Here is a 13,490-nt window from a genome sequence, read left to right as displayed (position 1 = left end):
TAATTGGAGCTAAATTATGTTTTAAAACATAATTTTTTGGAGAGTGATAGTACTTCTCAAGTAGAAAGTAAGATACTCCTCTCCAACCTGCTGTAGAGAAACTGTGTAATAAGTGTGAAATGGCATAGGGGACAGCTTTTAGAAAAAAATATATCTTATTGTTAAAATAACAGACAATATTTACTCCATGTTCATATTTACGTACAGGAATGTCAGTCAAACAAAGAGTATGAGATAATATGGAGGAGAAAAAATATTTAGTGAGGAAATTAGTAAGAAACGAGAGCACTTGGCATATGAAGAATCATCTAAGGAGGGCTATGGTATGACAGTAATCACTTGAATCATTCAGAGAAATCTCCTAAAACGAAACAATCTAATTCCATTTTAGATATCTGATTATGTTTTCATTGATTTTTGAGGACATAAGTTCATTTTAGGCTTGCTTACTGTGCCCTTTGTTTTAGAGATTTAAAAAAAAATATTAGGGCAAACTTTATAATGCTTCCAAAAATTAATGGTGGCCATTCACATTTTACATTTTTATATTTTAAGTGAACATATAAACTAAGCCTAAGAAATGTACATCATTATTTTCTAAAGAGGAATATAATGCTATAAAAAATGACATTAAGAGAACACTAGAAAAAAGTGACATATGGGGACTCATTCTTTTAAATGAGAAATAGACAAAACTGACACCTTATCAAATTATTAGTCTAATATGATGTTGAATAAAACATGGTCAAGTGAAAGGGCAGAAAGTGTACTGTAGGCCAAATAATTCCTTATTTTCCTACTATGATATTAGTAGGTCATAGTGCTTCGAGTCATTTTATTACGTGCACACAACATTTGTAGTTATTCACTTAAATTAATTCAATACATATAATGTTACCTACATATTTTTTATTGAAGTTAGGTACCAATTCCAGTAATGTCACTATTACGCTCCCTATTTTTTCTGATTCTACATTATTTTTCTGCTTCCTGTGTATACTTAAAGTTTAAAATGAGTGATTATGAAAAGTAGCAACAACAAAAACTCATGGAGTGGGAAACATGACAATATTTTAATTCTGCATAACTTCAGCTCATTGTAGTGAAATTAGATCAAAATGCTGCATCTGTTTGTCTGGATTAGTTTTTGTTAGTTTTAATTACCTGATTTCAGAAGTCTATGCATAAAACATTTCTAAGTTTTAAAGACTAAATGAGTACCTCAGTTTTTAACAACTTCATTTAAATATCCAGAAAGGATTAAAGTTAAATTAGCAATAAGCAATAATTTTTTTAGAGATTCAGTATATATAGCAAACATCTATGGAAACTGCTTTAAGAATGATGGTATCTTTGATGTGTTTTTGTATTCGGTTTGCAAGTATTTTGTTGAGTGTTTTTGTTCATCAATGTTCATAAGGGAGATAGGCCTGAAATTCTCTTTCTTTGTTGGGTGTTTGTGAATTTAGGTACCAAGGTGATTGTGGCTTCATAGAATGAGTTAGGCTGTGTTCCTTCTGTTTCTATTTTGTGGAATAGTTTGAAGAGAATTGGAATTAGCTCTTCTTTGAAGGTCTGGATGAATTTTGCGCTGAAACCATCTGGTCCTTGGCTTTTATTGGATGGGAGACTTTTGATGACCACTTCTATTTCATTAGGGGATATAGTACTATTTAATTGATTTACCTGGTCTTGATTCAGCTTTGGTAAGTGGAATCGATCAAGAAAATTGTCCATTTCATTTAGATTTTCAAATTTTGTGGCATATAGACTTTTGAAGTAAGTCCTAATTATTGTTTGGATTTCCTCAGTGTCTGTAGTTATGTCCCCCTTTTCATTTCTGATTTTGTTAATTTGGATAGTGTCTCTCTGCCTTTTACTTAGTTTGGCTAAAGGTTTGTCTATCTTGTTGATTTTCTCAAAAAACAAGTTCATGGTTTCATTAATTCTTTTTGTTTGTTTTATTTGTTTGATTGTTTTATTTGTCAGACAGGGACTGTCTTTAACATGAACTGATTGGCCTGCTCTTTGATCATCTCCCCCTCAGGGGGGAGCAACCTTAGCAGGCCACAGAAGAAGACAATGCAGCCTGTCCTGATGAGACCTGATATACTAGGGTCAGAGGAAAGGGGAGGAGGACCTCCCTTTTTAGTGGACTGGGAGAGGGACACCGGTGGGGAAGAAAGAGTGTGGGAATGGGAGGGGAGGTGGGAGTGAGGTACAGGGGGAAACAAAGTGAATAAACTGTAATTAATAAAAATAAAAATAATTATAAAAAAGTTATGACAGAGGTATGTAGTTTGGGACAGCAGAATGAGTGCTTCAATGACTTCCTCAAGTCACCTGTGCAAAGCTTTGATGTGTAGGATCATCACAATAAAGTGATCTTAATTACACACACACACACACACACACAAAGAATAATACTAATAACCCAAGGGCTTTGTAATCTACTAAATTATGTTTCAGGTGGTAATAAATGATTTATCTTAGCTCCTCTACATTCATTTTAAAGTGACCTAGCAGTAGGTTTGATACATTATTTATTTGGTTCATATAAGTTAGTGAGTAAATTCTATACTTACGAATGGGTTATGTTAGAACAGCAGTGTTACCTTATCACCCTCAGAAAATGTGGCGCCATCCACAGCTCTCTTCCATGTGATTTCTGGAACTGGCTCACCCTCTGCTTCACAAATGAGTGTGACATGACCATTCTCGTATGTTGTCTCATTTTTAAGTTGTAATATATGAGGCTGTACTGTAAAAAAGTATACATTTTATTCAGTTGATATTGGATCAGAATGGTTACTATTCATCTTAGAAGTTCCTATTTGTCTTTCAGTTCCACACTTGAATATTAAGAGATGACTACTTCCACAGCAATTATAACATACTTTCTAAGAATACCAAGAAATTGCAAATAAGAGGGGAGAACAATTGTAAATAACAAGGTTTTTATACATTCACCATAGTAATTATTTTAAATTCACATAAACCAGAATAAAAACATAATTCCTTATAAAATGGACAGAAAGCCTTTTATTCATATTGTTGTCAAAGTAAGGAAAATATTTTAAGTTGCTAGTATTAACAAGTACCCTTCTAAACCACGTATTTCCCATCTGCCATTTTCCTAGTTTTTATCTTGACAACATTTAATTATAACATATATAAAGTAGGGTAAAGTAATTACATTTTAGCTATGTATTTAATTTTTTAATAGGCATATTGCATTTATTCTTATATGTACTGGTGTCTTCTCTGTGTTTATGTATGCATACAATGTTCATGCAGTAATTAGGGAGGCCAGAAGGAGGCATTAGGTCCAATAGAACTAGAATTGCAGATGGCAGTCTGCTACCTCCTGGGTACAAGGAATAGAACCATAGCCTTTTGTAAGAAGTAGCCAGGGTTTGAAACCAAGGAGCCAGCTCATTTCAACTGGAAACTTGTTTATCTTTAGATGTTACAGTTCTTAAGCAATTGTATCTGTTATTAAAATAGTGAGAGTAAAATTGATTCTCTGCACTATTGTATGTGCTCAGAAAGATGCCTAAAGAAGATAATATGTCTCTTTTCAATGTGGAGGATGCTTTTCTATTGTCTTTTGAATATGGTAAGATACAGATTATGGCTACAGGGAAACATTTTTAAATTACACCCTTACTCATGAGAAATTTTGAAAGTGCCAAATAGAAAATCAGTCCCAACATGTGTCCATTAACTATTTGTGAGCATAAATGTTCTGAAATGTCTATCATACAGCTCATTGGGGAAAATGTAAATAACTTATGTTTACTATGTTATGAATCAGTCAATATCCAATGAAAATTTGAATACTATTCTAATTCTTTTTTTTTTATTGTTTGGGGGTATTTTTGTATTTTGTTTTTTCTTTTTTTAATTTTATTTTTTCTTATCAGTTACATTTTTTAACTCTGTATCCCAGCTGTATCCCACTCCCTCATTCCCTCCCAATCCCAACCTTCCTCCCTCATCTCCACCCTGCCCCTTTCCAAGTCCACTGATAAGGGGGGGACCTCCTCCACATTCATCCGATTCTGTTTTATCAGATATCTTCAGGACTGGTTGCAAAGCCCTCCTCTGTGGCCTAACAGGACTGCTCTTCCTTTGGGGGGTGGGGAGGTCAAAGAGCCAGGCATTGAGTTCCTGTTAGAAATACTCCTTGTTCCCCTTACTATAGGAAACCAATTGGTTACTGAGCTACCACAGGCTACATCTGAGCAGAGGTTCTAGGTTATATCCATACATGGTGCTTGGTTGAATGTCAGTCTCAGAAAAGACCCTGTGCCCAGATATATTTGGTCCTTGTGGAGTTCCTATCCTTTCCCCATCATACTAACTCTCCTTCTTTCATATGATTCCCTGTACTCTGCCGAAGGTTTGGTCATGAGTCTTTGCATCTGCTTTGAAAACACTGCTAGTTAGAGTCTTTCAGATGCCCTCAGTAGACTCCTGTCATACATTCAATGCACATCCCATCTGTCTTTCTAAACAAGGATTGATCATCTTACCCCATGTCCGCTCTCTTGATTATTTTTTTTAGGTGTGTAGATTTCATTATGTTTATCATATCTCATAGGTCTATATAAGTGAGTATATACTGTGTTTGTCTTTCTCCTTCTGGGATATTTCACTCAGGATGATCTTTTCTAGATCCCACCATTTGCCTGCAAATTTCATGATTTCCTCCTTTTTGATTGCTGAGTAGTATTCCATTGTGTAAAAATACCACAATTTCTGTACCCATTCCTCCATTGATGGACAACTGGGTTGTTTCCAGGTTCTGGTTATTACAAATAAAGCTGCTATAAACATGGTTGAGCAAATATCCCTTTTGTGTACTTGAGCAAACTTAGGGTATATACCTAGCAGTGGTATAGCTGGGTGTTGAGGAAGCACTATTCCTAATTGTCTTAGAAAGCGCCAGATAGATTTCCAGAGTGGTTGAACCAGTTTACATTCCCACCAGCAGTGGAGGAGGGTTCCCCTTTCTCCACAACCTCTCCAACATGTGTTGTCACTTGAGTTTTTCATCTTGGCCATTCTAATGGGTGTGAGTTAAAATCTCAGGGTAGTTTTGATTTGCATTTCCCTGATGGCTAATGAGGTTGAACATTTATTTAAGTGTTTCTCTGCCATTTGATATTCCTCTGTCCAGAATTCTCTGTTTAGCTCTATTCGCCATTTTTTAATTGGATTACTTGGTTTGCTGCTTTTCAGCTTCTCTAGTTCTTTGTATATACTGGATATTATTCCTCTGTCAGATAAAGGGTTAGTGAAGATTCTTTCCCAATCTGTAGGCAGTCATTTTGTTTTGATGACGGTGTCCTTTGCTTTATAGAAGCTTTGCCGTTTCATGAGGTCCCATTTATTGATTGTTGCTCTTAGAGCCTGTGCTGTTGGTGTTCTGTTCAGGAAGTTGTCTCCTGTGCCAATGAGTTCTAGGCTGTTCCCCACTCTTTCTTCTAACAGATTTAGAGTATCTGGTTTTATGTTGAGGTCTTTGATCCACTTGGACTTTAGTTTTGTGCAGGGTGATGAATATGGATCTATTTTCATTTTTCTGCATGTAGACATCCAGTTGGACCAGCACCATTTGTTGAAGATGCTGTCTTTTTTCCATTGAATGATTTTGGCTTCTTTGTAAAAAAAAAGAGTATTCATGGGTATGTGGGTTTATTTCTGGGTCTTCTATTCAGTTCCACTGATCGTCCTTTCTGTTTTTATGCCAATAACATGCAGTTTTTATTACTATTGCTCTGTAGTACAGCTTGATATAGGGGATGGATATACCTCCAGATGATCTGTTGTTGTACAGAATTGTTTTGGAGATTCTGGGTTTTTTGTTTCTCCATATGAAGCTGAGAATCTTTTTTTCAAGTCTGTAAAGAATTGAGTTGGTATTTTGATGGGAATTGCATTCAATCTGTAGATTGCTTTTGGCAGGATAGGCATTTTCACAATGTTAATCCTACCAATCCATGAGCACGGGAGATCTTTCCATCTTCTGATATCTTCTTCAATTTCTTTCTTCAGAGACTTAAAGTTTTTCTCAAACAGGTCTTTCACTTGCTTGGTTAGTGTCACCCCAAGGTACTTTATGTTATTAGTGGCTATTGTGAAGGGTGTTGTTTCCCTAATTTCTTTCTCGGCCCTTTTGTCTTTGGTATACAGGAGGGCTTCTGTTTTTTTTGAGTTGATTTTGTATCCTGCCACTTTGCTGAACGTGTTTATCAGCTGGAGGAGTTCTCTGGTTGAATTTCTGGGGTCGCTCATATATACTATCATATCATCTGCAAATAGTGACACTTTGACCTCTTCCTTTCCAATTTGTATCCCCTTGATCTCCTTTAGTTGTCTTATTGCTCTGGCTAGGACTTCAAGTACTACGTTGAAGAGGTAGGGAGAGAGTGGGCAGCCTTGTCTTGTCCTTGATTTCAGTGGGATTGATTTAAGTTTCTCTCCATTGAGTTTGATGTTGGCTATAGGCTTGCTGTAGATTGCCTTTACTATGTTTAGATATGTGCCTTGTATCCCTGATCTCTCCAAGACTTTAAACATGAATGGGTGTTGGACTTTGTCAAATGCTTTTTCAGCATCTAAGGAGATGATCATGTGGTTTTTTTTCTTCAGTTTGTTTATGTAGTGGATTACATTGATGGATTTCCGTATGTTGAACCACCCTTACATGCCTGAGATGAAGCCTACTTGGTCATGGTGGATGATATCTTTGATGTGTTCTTGGATTCGGTTTGCATTGTATTTTTGCGTCAATGTTCATAAGAGAGATAGGTCTGAAGTTCTCTTTTTTTGTTGGGGCTTTGTGTGGTTTAGGTATCAGGGTGACTGTCGCTTCATAGAATGAGTTTGGTAATGTACCTTCTATTTTTATTTTGTGGAATAGTTTGAGGAGAATTGGTGTTAGCACTTCTTTGAAGGTCTGGTAGAATTCCGCACTGAAACCATCGGGCCCAGGGCTTCTTTTGGAGGGGAGACTGTGAATGACTCCTTCACTTTCCTTGGGGGATATAGGGGTATTCAGTCTTTCTACCTGATCTTTTCTTAATGTTGGAAGAAGGAGTCTATCGAAAAAATTGTACATTTCATTTAGGTTTTCAAATTTTGTGGCATATAGGCTTTTGTAATATGACTTAATGATTGTTTGAATTTCCTCAGTGTCTGTAGTTATGTCACCCTTTTCATTTCTGATTTTGCTGATTTGGATAGCTTCTCTGTGCTTTTTAGTTAGTTTGGCTAAGGGTTTGTCTATCTTGTTGATTTTCTCAAAGGACCAGCTTTTTGTTTCATTGATTCTTTGAATAGTTTTATTTATTTCTAATTGATTGATTTCAGCCCTGAGTTTCATTATTTCCAGCCCATCTGCTCCTCTTGGATGTATCTGCTTCTTTTTTTTCTAGGGTTTTCAGTTGGGCCATTAAGTTGTTTGTATATGATGTTACAAATTTCTTCTTGCAGGCACTTAGTGCTATAAATTTTCCTCTGAGCACTGCTTTCAATGTGTCCCATGAATTTGGGTATGTTGTGCCTTCATTTTCATTGAATTCTAGGAAGTCTTTAATTTCTTTCTTTATTTCTTCCTTAACCCAGCTTTCATTGAGTAACAAGTTGTTCAGTTTCCATATGTGTGTCGGCTTTTTGTTATTTCTGTTGTTGTTGAGGTCCAGCTTTAGTCCATGGTGGTCAGATAGAATACAAGGGATTATTTCAATCTTTTTGTATCTGTTGAGGCTTGCCTTATGACCAACTTTATGGTCTATTTTGGAGAAGGTTCCATGTGGTGCTGAAAAGAAGGTATACTCTTTTGAGTTTGGATGAAAAGATCTGTAGATGTCTACTAGGTCCATTTGATTTAGGGACTCTGTAAGTGTTTTATTTCCTTATTTGTTTTCTGTCTAGTTGATCTGTCCCTTGGTGAGAGTGGAGTGTTGAAGTCTCCCACTATTATGGTATTAGGATCAATGTGTGATTTAAGCTTTAATATTATTTCATTTACAAATGTAGGTGCTCTTGTATTTGGGGCATAGATATTCAAAATTGTGATGTCCTCTTGGTGGATTTTTCCTTTGATGAGAATATAGTGGCCCTCCTTTTCTTTTTTGATTAACTTGGGTTGAAAGTCTATTTTATTAGATATTAGGATGGCTACTCCAGCTTATTTTCTGGAACCATTTGCTTGAAAAACATTTTTTTCCAGCCCTTTACTCTGAGGTAGTTTTTAATCTTTGTTGCATAGGTATGTTTCTTGGATGCAACAGAATGTTGGATCCTGTTTCCGCAACCATTCTGTTAGTCTGTGTCTTTTTATTGGGGAGTTGAGATTGTTGATGTTGATAGATACTAGTGACCAACAATTTTTGCTTACATTTGATGTGGGGTTGGTGGTGTCACTGAGTTTCATTGCTTGTATTCTTTTGGGTTTTTTGTTGTGTAGTTATCTATTTCCTCTGTTTCCTTAGATGTAGTTATTTTCTTTGGTTTGGAGTTTCCCTTCTAGTAACTTCTGTAAAGCTAGGTTACTATGTAGATATTGTTTAAGTTTGGTTTTGTCATGGATTATTTTGAATTCTTCGTCTATGTTGATTGAAAGTTTTGCTGGGTATAGTAGTCTGGGTTGGAATCTGTGGTCCCTTAAGGACTGTATGATTTCTGTCCAGGCCCTTCTGGCTTTCATAGTTTCTGTTGAGAAATCTGGTGTGATTCTGATAGGTCTACCTTCATATGTTACTTGGCCTTGCTTTTAGAATTACTTGCTTTTAGAATTTTGTCTTTGTTTTGTAGGTTCAGTGTTTTGACTATGATGTGACGTGAAGAATTTCTTTTCTGGTCTAGTCTACTTGGTGTTCTGTAGGCCTCTTGTATGTTTATGGCCATCTCCTTCTTTAAGTTGGGAAAGTTTTCTTCTATAATTTTCTTGAAAATATTTTCCGGACCTTTGAGCCTGATGTCTTCTTTTTCTCCTACTCCTATTATTCTTAGATTTTGTCTTTCCATGGTGTCCTTGATTTCTTGGATGTTTTGTGTTTCTAACTTTTCTGATTTTATTTTTTCTTTGAGAGACGTGTCAATTTCCGCAAGTGTATCTTCGGCTCCTGAGATTCTTTCTTCCATCTCTTGTATTCTGTTGGTGATGCTTACCTTTGTAGTTCCCGATCTTTTCTCTATGTTCTCCAGCTCCTGGTGTTTCTCTATTTGTGTTTTCTTTATTGATTCTAATTCTGTTTTCGTGTCTTGCACCATTTCCTTCAGCTCTTTGAATGTGATATCCTGCTTTTCAATGACAGCTTCTATTTTTTTGTCTGTTTCCTCTCTATGTATCACTAATTGTGCCTCTATTTCTTTTGCTAAAATTGCCTGTATTTCTATGAGAGCTTTGTTTATTTCTTCTTTATTTGCCTTCCTTTGTGTGGACATTTCTTTGAGAGCTTTGTTCATTTCTTCTTTGTTTGCGTCAATTTTCGTGGTCATTTCTCTGAGAGCTCTATTCGTTTCCTCTTGGTTCATCTCTATTTCTTTGGCTATTTCTCTGAGGGCTTTGTTCACTTCATCTTTATGGGCCTCTGATAGCTGGAGAAACATAGTTTTGAGGTCATTTTCTTGTATATCTAGTTAATTGAAGTGTCCATTGTTTTCTGGGGTTGCTGGTGTGGTCATTTTGTCCTGATTTTTGTTGGGTGTATTCTTACATCTGCCTCTAGCCATCTGGTTATTTATAACCCTCACTGTTTGTTCCTCAAGTTTGTAGTTCAGGCTATGATCGTCTCTTCCTGTTTTCTGGACTGTTTTTTCAGGAGATGAAAGAGGTTCACTTGTTTGGGATTGTGCGTTGTGGTTTCAGTTTTGCCTAAGTAAGGACTGCGATGCTGGTGCTATTCGCATGTGCTTTTAGTGGGCTCAGTGTGCATGTGCGTATTCTCTGACTATTGCAGTGGCCTGCAGGCCACTATTATGCTGTTCTGTCTGAGATTCAGGGATTGTTTTCCTGGATTATACTGGTGGACTCACAAGGCAGAGGCTTCAACGTTGGGATCACTTTCCCAAGAATCCCTATGATGCCCATACTAGGGGTGTGGGTGGCAGGGATCTTGTCTGGTTGCTTCTGTGGAGAGGCCCTGGGTCTGGGGCAAACTCTCCTAAGAAGTCTCACTCACTCTCTTGCAGGGCCAGTTGGAATGCACAGGGGTTCTCCTTGCTCTCTACTCTCTGATTTGGTCCTGCTGCAGAAGTGCAGGGTAGGCTAACAGTCAGCTCTGTGACACTGTGGCCACAGGACTCGGTGTACACCTTTCCTGTGTGCTGCCTCTTTGTCCTTTCCCTTTGCCAGGAGGAGTTATGTTGACTGGTCCCGGGGTAGCATGGGAAAGAGTTAGGTTGAGTGTTCTCAATCCCAGATCCTGGTTCCAGATCTCTCTGTCAGAAGCAGCCTGGTGGTAGAACCTATGTTTGCTGATTCTGAGAGAGTACCAGGTAGGTTTGAATGTCCTCAGATCCAGAGCTTGGGTTTCTCTGCCAGGGGTCGGGGGGCCTCTAGTGTTAGGACTTGGTGCTAGACCTTATTAGTGCTGGACTCAGGAGAGTCTCAGGACGTGTAGAATGACCACAGTCCCAGATTCTGAGCTGTAGTTTGTTTGCTAGGAGCAGCCGGCAGCACTGGAGTTCCGGCACTGTGAAGCTGCTGTGTGCCTCTTTATCCTTCTGCTCCGCTGCGGCAGGGTTATGGTGGCGTTTGGGGGAGTGCCCGAAAGGATTGGGTTTTCTCAGCCCCGATCTCGGGTTGGGGTACAGACAATGTGGTTTGTGACAGATTCTGCTGGACGCCTCCTGCCTCCTCCGAAGAGGGAGTAGGGATTGTGACCTGGGCGTGCAGCAGCTGCTTTCCGCGCAGGGAGGGAGCTCAGTTGTGATGGAGGTGGGTACCCAGGGTCAGCGAGACCTTCCAGGGAAAGACTGGGTGACCTGTGATCAGTCTCATAACTTTCCTTCCCCGTGGTGTTTTCTTGCGACTGGGACTCTCAGTCTCAGGCACTCTTGTGCCCACCAATCAGCCTGGGAAAGTGATCGGGACATGCAGGCTTGTGGCTCCAGCCTGGAGACCCAAAGCCCGCGTTACCCGAGATCTCTACCAGGTTCTGGGTGGGTGGCCTGAGAGTGGACCCGACCGATTCCCATGCTCATGCTGTGGGAGCCTTCCCTCACCTGGGAAACACGATAGCTGTAGTTTTAGGGCCCAGAGTTCAGTCTCCTGATTGCTGCATGGAGAGTGTTGTCCTTCTTCTCAGACACAGTGTTCTCCCGGTGCCGCCATCTTGCCACCCCCCCATCTAATTCTTAAGACAATTTTGTCAAAGCTTGCATTATTTAAAGAATGTTGTTGAGATGAGGAAAGAGGTTTTGTCTATGGCAAGTTACAGCTTCCAATAGCAGAGTAAAGGCTGGCTCTAACTTACTTCCCTCCGGATGGATATTGCATTATCACCACAGCACTGTGATACTTACCAAAGACTTGAAGGAAGGCCTGCTTTTGATCTTCTCCTGCCTTATTTGTGGCTTTGCAGACATAAGAGCCCCCATCTTTATTGATTATGTTCCTGACAGTGAGTTCTGTGTTACTGCCCTTTAAACTATACTTTTCATTTTCTTCAATGAGTTTACCATTCCTAAAAAACAAAAACAAAAACAAAACAAAACAGTTGATCTTTACAATCTAATTTTATAAATAGGACATTACAAACAGTGGAACTATGTATAAACATACCATTGTTCATGTCTAGCATAAATGATTGTTATAGTTCAGTGAAAATTATATATTTATTTGTCAAGCAACCTTAAGGCAACCATGACTGAAATTTGGTTTGACTCTAGAGATAAGAATGGCACTTATCTGAAGTTGAAATCTTAATATTATTTAAATAATTAAAACACATGAATTCAACTTGTACTTTGATTATTAAAAATACTGTTTTATCACTGATTTTTATTCTCTTAGCACTTTAATATACATTTAGCAGACATTCAACATAAATTCATGTAAGATATTTATGTACACAGTAGCTTACATAAACAGAATTTCTATGAAATTTTTAAAAATTTCACATGAAGCAATATAAATGTCTTGAATTTATATTCTGCATATGTATTGTCAGTAAAAATTGATGTAATGGTGAAGAGAATACTTTTTGTTTATTCATAATGATCAATAAATAATTGTCATTATGTTCTATGTTCTTTCCACAATGAAATGTATTTCTTTTAATATTAATGTACTTGTAGTAATCATGGCTATTAAATTTTCTGTTATATTTTAATTATTAATTTTTTTAATTTTAATTTTTTATATCATCACAGTTTATTCACTTTGTATCCCAGCTGTAGCCCCCTCCCTCATTCTCTCCCAGTCCCACCTTTTGTCAACTCCTCCCATGCCCCTCTCCAAGTCCATTGATAGGGGAGGTCCTCCTTCTCCTCCATCTGACCCTAGCTATCAGGTTTGTTTTTGTATATCCCCTTGACTTATATTTTATTCTTATTTCATTTTACTCATTTTTTTCTCCTTTCCTTTTTGTGTTTTTCTATTTTTACTTATGATTTTGTATTGCAAATTGAATCGATCATATGATACATTGACATAAAACACTCAGAGTATGTTGGAGGTATTAACTTTTCTATATCAGTTTACATTTTAATTTAAAAATTCTAGATGCTTATTTTAACTCTTTCCTATACTGAAACACAGTAAGATGTTTACATACCATAGAAACTTTTAAATAAATTCTATTAATAACTTAAAGCATGGTAATAATGACAGACAACAAATGCATTTTATATGCATACCTGAAATATATAACAATAAAAGTGTAACATGATGAAAAATCTTTGAATAGTACTGTCTATGTGACCATAGAAAATGAAAGTATAGACTTTAACTTGGGGAACACAAAGACAAAGAAAAATGTAGGGCAGAGATAAGAGAAATGAAATAAAGTTATACTGGAAAACCTGCATCAATAAACAAACCGTTGAAATACTGTTCTGACCCAAGGTACATAAATGTTTAAGCACACAAAAATTTTGCTTCAAAAAACATAAGCTGCAACAGCATAAACTGAAGGCATCAACAGACAAATGTACAAGCAAATCTAAAAGACCTTTAGAAATAAGAATATAGAAGATTTCAACAGCATATTTGTAGTCAGATGTCTGCATATGTAGATAGCTATGTATCTACATATCTATAGCTATGTACATAGCTATGTATCTCCATATGTAGTAGATAGCTACTACTTTAAAGAAGAAATGTGATACACATTCCTATACTATTTTTTCAAATGCACAGAATAGTTACTAGTATGTGCTGAAATAAAATACATGGTGTATTGAAAAAATATATGTTATTAAAACATATATATATATATATATATATATATATATATATATATATATATATA

General features: G+C 37.0%; 1 protein-coding gene across 1 annotated transcript in view; it reads right to left on the bottom strand.

Moving 5' to 3' along the window:
- Ncam2 (neural cell adhesion molecule 2) overlaps positions 1-13,490 on the bottom strand; it is a 319,248-nt gene that overhangs the window by 156,300 nt on the left and 149,458 nt on the right. Inside the window, exons 7-8 of the mRNA XM_055617845.1 lie at positions 11,542-11,702; positions 2,616-2,761 (exon numbers count right to left, since the gene is read on the bottom strand). Of these exons, the coding sequence (XP_055473820.1) occupies positions 2,616-2,761; positions 11,542-11,702 (307 nt within the window). The remainder of the gene's footprint in view (positions 1-2,615; positions 2,762-11,541; positions 11,703-13,490) is intronic.

This window comes from Psammomys obesus, unplaced genomic scaffold (assembly GCF_907164565.1).
Source record: "Psammomys obesus unplaced genomic scaffold, mPsaObe1.curated_primary_1811, whole genome shotgun sequence".
In the NCBI taxonomy this organism is placed as follows: Eukaryota; Metazoa; Chordata; class Mammalia; order Rodentia; family Muridae; genus Psammomys; species Psammomys obesus.
The sequence above is the reverse complement of the archived record's forward strand: the minus strand, read 5'-3'. Positions and strand labels throughout refer to the sequence as shown.